Genomic DNA, 8,527 nt, shown 5'->3' on the forward strand with positions numbered 1-8,527 from the left:
GCTCCGGACGAGCAGGCTCAACGGCCATGGCTCACGGGCCCAGCCGCTCCCCGGCATGTGGGATCCCCCCAGCCCGGGGCACGAACCCGTATCCCCTGCATCGGCAGGCGGACTCTCAACCACTGCGCCACCAGGGAAGCCCAAGAGTTCTTTTCTTTAGCAAAAAAAAAAACTACATTATCCCCAAGAATTTATATATATATATGAAATAATAACTCAGTAGACTTAAAAATAAAGACAAACTAGTGCAGAGTTTTTCATTTGAGTCTTATACATGGTACGTGGAAAATGCAGAGAATAAGAAAGAAGTTATATGTACTTCTAAATAGGTTATTTTATTTTCTATGTTAGCTTATCAAAATTTTTGATTCATCTCCTTCTCTATATTTTACCTTCATCCCAATTGTTTAGCCTTATTTTTTATCCTGTTATAATAACTGTTCTTAGAAATTATCACAAATTATTTTAAGAATCAGAGAAGATATGAACACATAATTCAAACAGGAAACACTTCAATATTCTCCAAAATGAACTCAGGAGAAGGCTCTGTTTACATGTTTTCTCAGGATAGAAATGATTTTTTTGGTATGAGTTTTTACTATATTTTATTGAAAAATAAACTTCAAATATTTCCAAGTAGCCCCATGCATGTTATCAAGTAGTTAGATAAAACAAAAGCTTACCTGTGAGAGGTGAGGGTGATCCAACTGGTGTTGACGGATTTGATGGAAAACTACTGCTGGTATGGTCAGGAGAATAAATCTAACCAGAAAACAAAAGATATGCACATATCAGTGTGACAAAAGCAAAAATATAAATCCATTTGCATGGAGTTATTTCTATAATCTAAGCTGCCATCCTTAAGGCTCAGAGTGAAAAACTGTTTAATCAATTTTAGAACTATTCTATTGCATAAAGGCTATAGAAGCCCCAGTTTTAAAACTCGGATTAAAAAGTATCATATATATTCTAATATGAGAGGAATAAATAGATCATACCTATTTCTTTATTATCCTAGTTGAAAGTAATTTAAATTTCTAATTGCTAGAACAAAAAAGAGAAGTGATAAAAAAGAGAAGTGACTATAAAGTCAAGTCTGATAAACAATCTTTCTAGAATATACCATCTAAATAAATTTTATTCATTAAAAATAATCTTAGGAAACTGTTATCTTTTGAAGAGAATAGTCCTAAAAATAGTTTTAAAAGTCAAAGAAAGTGATTTTTAAAAATAGTTACCCCTTATTTCTTTTAGGAAGTTGTTTGAGTAACTACATTTTTGCCAAATTTAGCTCCTAATGTTGTGTGAGTGTTGTAAAAAAATCAAACTTGTTTTCAAAGGATATTTCGTCACCCTTGGAGAAAGTGAAAAAACCCTGAAAGTTCTTAAAAAAATGTTCCCAAAATAATCTGTGGACTTTACTTCCTAAGAGGTAACATATCTGGATGCATAAATTTTGGTATTTTGGCTAAAGGTTTTGTTGCAACACTTTATATTTATTTCATATTGCTAAAAAACATAGTGACAGAAATTCATTCAAGTTTACATAATTAACCATTAAACATTTAAAAAGTCTCCTTAATCCACGCACCAACGGTTCCTAGGAACTCCTCTCTAGGACAATCCCATTCCTATAACAGGCATCATAAATCATCTTCACATCTCAGCACTTAGGGCAGACAAATCAACTTATTTGGAGAAACTGTGGTCAAATATTTTAAATAGGAAAACTACTTGTGGGTGCAAAGTGTCATCCAATAGAAATAATCTTGCTCTGAGTAAGTTTAGAGCTCTAATAAATTTAAAGAGGCCCAAATTATGGCATATATGGGGTCTCAGCACTGGTTTTAAAGACAGTATAATACGTTGAAAAAGTCAGATACTGGGACAGGCCCACGTAAAACAAAATTCTACAGGTCACAAACATCAAACATTAACAGCTTTCATTTTGTTTTAAAAAAAGAAGATAGCACCAATTAAATTGTAAGCATTGACTACAAATGAGTATATCTACACCAATTTGTATGATGTTACTAAATTGTAACTGGAAATCCCTTTACACACCAACTCTTTCCAAAGAGCCAGATCTAAAAGTTGTATATTCAGGTTGGAAAGTCATTTCATTTTATTAAAAAATTTTTTTTTGCCACGCCAGGCAGCTTGCGGGATCATAGTTCTCCGACCAGGGACTGAAGCCAGGCCCCCCGCAGTGGAAGTGCCGAGTCCCAACCACTGGACCGCCAGGGAATTCCCAGGTTGGAGAGTCATTTTAGAAAAGCACAGTTATCAAGAAGACTTCAAATAACTTTATGGGAAGACTTAGTAATAGGGAAGTAGTATGCTGTAAGATCAATGTTGTTGGTCTTAAAGTTGTCAAAATTGTTACCTTTTAAAAGTTGTTACTTTTCACACCTGTGAAAATTAGCTAAATGTCACATTTTGGTTCCTAATGGCTTGCACGCATACAGTGATTTATTTCAACCATAAGTAAGTTAGGTAACGTCACCGAACTTCAACAAAAACATATCTCAACATACCCTTTTATTTTTGTAAATCACTATTTCTCATGTTTATGATTCAAATAATTGTAACTTTTATGAACAACTGATGCTAACATATGAAATATGTCTTGACTATAATACTGGTAAGGGAGGGAAGGGTTGATAACACTGATGGTGGGTGGCTGAGGAGTGAAAGAAGCTCCATTTCCATGCAAAACTTTGATTATCATAAACTAGACTTACTGATTTTCAATTTCCTTGACCGTATGAATTAATTGCATGAAAGCACTGGAGAAACAGCATTCCCTGTGTATCATACCTCCCGCTTTGTTTTCTTCATACTGCTTACATTAATCCCTAATTGCCTAAATTTGTTTACTTGTTTATCATATGTCTCTTTCACCCTTTTCCCTAATGAAATGCACTTTCCAGAAGAGCAAGGACTTTGTCTTATTCAGACCAATGTGAATTACACAGCAACTGCAGTAGCTTCTGATTCTACAACAGTGCTGGTAAATAAATACTTGCTGAAAGAATGAATGATATCTTCCTTGAAAGAAGTTAGCATTTGAGTATCCCTTTTAATCCTTGGATGTATAATTTTTACCCAGGCTCCTTCTCTCTTTTACTCTCTTATACAGTTCACTTAATGTAGGTTTTCCGAGAGCTCCAGTCTCAGTTTTCTTTTCTATTTACCTGTGTTTCCTCTCTTTGTAATACCATTCTTTATAAAGTATCAACTATGACATCCATGTGAATGACTCCTAAGTTGACACCTCTATCCTCCTACTGGTTGCTGGACCTCTCCATCTGAGCATATCTTTCTTTCATCTCAAGCTCAGTATGTCCAAACCCAAACTTTGCATCACTGCCCCAAGTTTCCCACCCTTCCCATCTCTACTGTTCTGTTTCCTCTATCTCAGTTAGCACTAGTATTCTCCTGGTCACCAAAACCACTCTCACTCTCCCCTCCTTTCTCCTGCTCCTCCACTCTTCCCACCATAGACACCAATGCTCACAATTCTCTATAATGTTTCTGGGATGGGCATACATCATTCTCACTGCCATTACACTACCTTAAACTTTTACTAGAACTTATGGCTGGACTATTTAAGTCTTTATATTTTTAGTTACTCCCCGCTCCTTTCATCCCATACATAATTGACTGAGCTATTGTCCTCAACCAGTTTTGAACAAATGCCATACAGCACTTCCTGTTGTCTACTAAATAAAACAGAATGACATTTGACGTATTCCATTATCTGGTTACAAAAATATCTTTCTACCTTATAACCTACATAAAACATTATATCAAACAAAATATTTTTTGATATTCTGAACACAGCTTGTCCTTGCAAAAGGCTTGTTTCTTAACTTCTCCCTGATGGAATTCTGTAACACATCAAAGCCCAACTCAAATGTAACCTCCCCACTTACACTCATTTTCACTTCCCTTATATTCTTAGTGTAACCTGTTACTTCTCTTTAGTATTTTACTTCACACTATGCTCTATGTTACCACTTTTCTATCTTCTCTCCTTGACTGTAAGCTCTTTGAAAGCAGGGACCTTATACTGTTCAACACTGAATTCATCATTGTCACTGTTTTGCACAAGCAGGTGCTGAATATTTTTAAAAAAAAACAACTTGAGCGATTAAATTGCACTTGAAATTCGCTGCAATACTTTTTGATAAAAAAGCAGAATTCAGTAAATAGCAGTTTATCTCAGCATTTATATAGTGGGGTTCAGTAACAGGAATACCAACGGGAGAAAAAGATACTATTATAAAGATGAATTCATTTACAAATCAATTTTATGGTATAAGCTTTGAGAACAACAATATGGTAAGGTTCCAATATTTCTGAGAATTAGTGTTGATGTACTAAGTTGTCCATACCACATCATTAGGCAGGTATGGGCTTTTGAGGATATAAGCAGGCTATCAACCCTTATTTTCCCTGATAACTCTGCCATTACAGCTAAATAATCCTTAAGCACGTGAAGGACTGGTGACAACTTCTTTATCTCAAAGAAGGAAGTTTATACTTTAGAGTCATTTTGCAATGACTACCTTGCAATGACTAAGCAGAATGATGTTATATATAAAGTGGGTGTGGGCTCCTAAAAATCACTGTGAAAACAGGAGAAGCAGTACCAAAAGCATATCAACATATAATTTCTGGTGTTTTTATCAAAAGCACCTTCTCCATTTGTGTAATAAAAGGTGTTTTCTCCACTCACTCATCACATTCCCTGGTTCTATTTTGCCCTAAATTAAAGTGATGACAGACAGAATTGTTACTAATACTTTTCCTGAACTGACAGATAGCCTGGCAAATTATAGGACTTTTTCTTGTCCCTTTTACTTTCATAAAAAGAACATGTATGTGGGAAGGGAGCAACATTAAAAGAGCAGAATAATACAGCCTTTTAGATCACAGATCATGTCATTAAACTTCACTTCTGCATATTTATTCTATTACCAAATGACATACAAACTATACTTATTCTATAGAAACTGTTTTGCTACTTTAAGAAATTCTAAACATAAGGCTTTATTTGACAAAGAGCATTCTAAATCAGGAATACATTACTTTTTGTACTTTCTGACCTTAAAGAACTCCTAACATAGATGTTTCAAAGAAAAAAAAGAGAAGGAAAAAAAATCAGTTACTTAAAAAATGGGGATGGGAGTGATTTAGAATCTAGAGCCTAAACACAAAGTAAGAACTCATTCTACATGCCGTCCATGGTCCTCATACTGTTAAGTGACCAATGATGAATAACTCCCAATACCTTCTGCCAGGCTTAAACGGTAATATGCCTCATTTTACTGCAACAAATGAGGCTCCTCCTCCTATCAGTCATGGTCTATTCCAATCAGCAGGGTGCCAATAAGCCAGAAGCTAATGAAAAGGGCTTCAGACAAAAAAGAAACAATGGAGTGCTCCCAAGCCCAACCTTGGAACTGCGAGCCCAATTTTTTAAACACTACAGTGCACATTTCAGTTAATCTTTATTATGCTAATGTTATTGAGTCTAAGGAACAAAGAAACTTATTTCATGAATTACTTTTAAACATCAACTTCCCTGAATTTTCTTTTCTTTTGTTAGAGACTACTGACCATTTAACTATCTAGATTAAAACATACACACACATACACATACACAATACACACACATACACATACTCTCTCTCCCTTTCCTTTGCTCTGAGGTAGAAATCAAAACATAAATTATCACAAAGAAGTCTGATATAATCAACAAAGTTCAACAGTCTTCTTGTTTGATCTCCTCTAAATTAAAGACCAAGTGTTTTGATATGGTATTAGGCACTGAAATAAACCAGATGTTTCTTCTCTATATAACTCTCCACGGGCACAATCTTAAAGGGTTATTGTTTGGCAGACGTTCAGGGAAACACAGAAATGGCATGAATATCCAGATTCTCCTATCCCTCTATCTACCCCAGTTTATTATCTAAACTAATGCATAATCCATAGGGCTTTGGGAACTTTGTGTAAATACTTTCATGTACAATTCTCTTTCTAGCTATCCTGAGATTAAGACCACAATTATCCAGGCTTAAACCTAAAATAAAGGAACCTTTGCGAATGTATTATCTGGCCTTACATGTTTAATCACCCAGTATTCTGTGTGCTTTTTAATACATAAACTGAAGAACAAAGGTTGTAACCTCTGTTTCACACATGAAAGACCATCTAAGACATATATCAGACATTTGGGGAGCTATTAGAAATAACTTCTAATGACAATAGCATGGCATTTCTCCACATAAACCTAGATGCTGTATTTAAAATGTCACATTCTATAGAACTTAAAATTTCAAATACTCATGGTCACCATTTCCAAAGATCTGTAATACCTAACATCAAATTCTGAGACACATGTCAGACTCTCAAATGTAATCCTCATAAAATTCCTTCTCCCCATCTCTTCTAATCCTTCCTATCCCCAATGTATTTTTTTGTCTGTTTTTCAGGACATTCTAAGAGCACTAAAGTGAATGTGAGTTTGTAATGGAAGTTAGAGAAAGAATGTGTTTGGGGGAGGTGTCTGGTGCAGAGTGGGGCAGGAGATGTATTGAAGGAAGGGATCTGAAGTGTGCAGACTATGGCATGCAGTGATGGAGCAGATGGAATGCATCACTGTCAGCTATGACAGAAATGATTTAGGGAATGACCTGGCTGCTCCTGCCTAGTAACAACACAGGATGACAGAGTTGAGTTTCCATGACAACCAAAGCCCACCCACTAACTAGATTAAACATTCTCCCCTGGCTTCCACTCACACTGAATTTAGATTTTCTTTTCCAAATGCCAATTGGTTTAGCTAGTATGTTGGTCATAATATGGGAGAATAGTCAAGGACTTGGAGGGTAACTGAAAAGGAGCTTGGAGGACCACTGACAACATCACAAATTCCTGCCTGCCTATCTGCCAAGGATCCTTTATGGAAGTCTTCCTTGAATAAAATAAACAAAAACTTTTGAGAAAAAAGCCCCTGAAATGCAGGTTATACTTTTTTAAGTTGCTTAGTATTGAAAGTTCAAATGTTACTTGTCTTTCTACCTGTGAAATATCTCCTACTGGATTCTTACAGAATCAGCAGAAGGAACTGGCAAGTCAATCAAATACCTGGGAGGCACTCATTTAATATTATAGAATAATTTTCTTCCAAAGTAGGTAGTTTTCATCATGTGGAATAAGTCCAGAATAAGTGAGACCACTCCCTTTAATCCTCATCAACACCTTGTAAAATAACAGTCACTGTACCACTGTCTTTCTGGAAGTGAAGCTACTTAGATCAGATCTAATCTAATATCTAGGCTTTACCCTTCCTAGCCGGGTGATCCCTAGGGCAAGTTACTTAATCCTTCTGAGCCAAAGTTACTTAACCTTTTAAACCTTAGTTCCTCATCTGTAACGTGGGAATAATAATGCCAACTTCACAGGGCTTTCTCGAGGATTAAATGAAACGACGCATGTAAATGCTTAGTATAGTGCCTAGCACCTAGTAAGCATACAAATTACAGATGATATTTTTGTGGGTTTTGTTATCATCATCATCATTTTTGTCATATGATGCAAGACTGAATTCAACATTTACTGAGCTCTATTTTGTGTGAGCCACCACTATGTGGTAGATGAATTTGACTTGGCTCCATTTCTCAAGAAACGTGTACTGCTCTAGAGTAAGGTTTATTTACAGAAACCATTCACAAAGAGGTTTATCTCTTTAAATTTCAACAGCTGCTTCCTACTACTCACACATTAAGTGGTCTGCTTTTCCCATGAACAGCAGCAGCAAATGTGTTTGACAGAGTTAACTGCACTTCATAGTAAGACATAAGTAAGACAACTCTGTGAAAATTCTGAGAGGCATATCACTCAGGAGGAAAAAAGGAAGGAAGAAAAAGCCTAAGGAGAAACTTTAGAAAATACAAAGCAGAAGTGCCTCTTAAATAATTAGATTTGGAATCTTTATGGACTACTGGTAAATGTTCTCCCAAAAGAATGGATTTCGTTTCAATGTTTTAAGGATCATATATATTAAAACCGATCACTGCCTTTATTAAAGCAGCTCATTGCTTTGTCATTAACATTCTGGTGTGATGTAAACTACTTGCTGAGGAAAATACTATGGGATTCCTTCAAATTAGCTTTACTCATTTTAGCGTGGGTTCTTCAATGAATCTGTTTTTCTCCTTTTTGGAAAGGCTCTCATCTCCTATGTCTTAAATGAATTGGCAGCAGATGCTTATTCTTTCCTTTAAAAAAAAATATATAAAATACCTTCCATGTTAGAAAAAAATCCTTATAAAAGCACTTCCTTTTCTGGATCAGAAGAATAACTGAGTTATGTTTCTTGGTTCCACCTGACTTATTTTAACGGGCAACTCACAAAGTATATGTTTAAAACTAATAAACAGATTTAACTATTAACCTCAGTAATCTGTGCTTTAGATTTCAAAATGCCCAAATTTCTTTTTCTTTTCCCTAC

General features: G+C 35.5%; 1 protein-coding gene across 3 annotated transcripts in view; it reads right to left on the reverse strand.

Moving 5' to 3' along the window:
• Nucleotides 1-8,527, reverse strand: part of TCF12 (transcription factor 12) — a 366,571-nt gene that overhangs the window by 32,217 nt on the left and 325,827 nt on the right. For all 3 annotated transcript variants that reach the window (XM_007458915.1, XM_007458914.1, XM_007458916.1), the window contains one exon: nt 684-762. In XM_007458915.1, coding sequence (XP_007458977.1) covers nt 684-762 — 79 coding nt within the window. The remainder of the gene's footprint in view (nt 1-683; nt 763-8,527) is intronic.

This window comes from Lipotes vexillifer, unplaced genomic scaffold, assembly GCF_000442215.2.
Source record: "Lipotes vexillifer unplaced genomic scaffold, Lipotes_vexillifer_v1.1 scaffold102, whole genome shotgun sequence".
NCBI classification, from domain to species: Eukaryota; Metazoa; Chordata; class Mammalia; order Artiodactyla; family Lipotidae; genus Lipotes; species Lipotes vexillifer.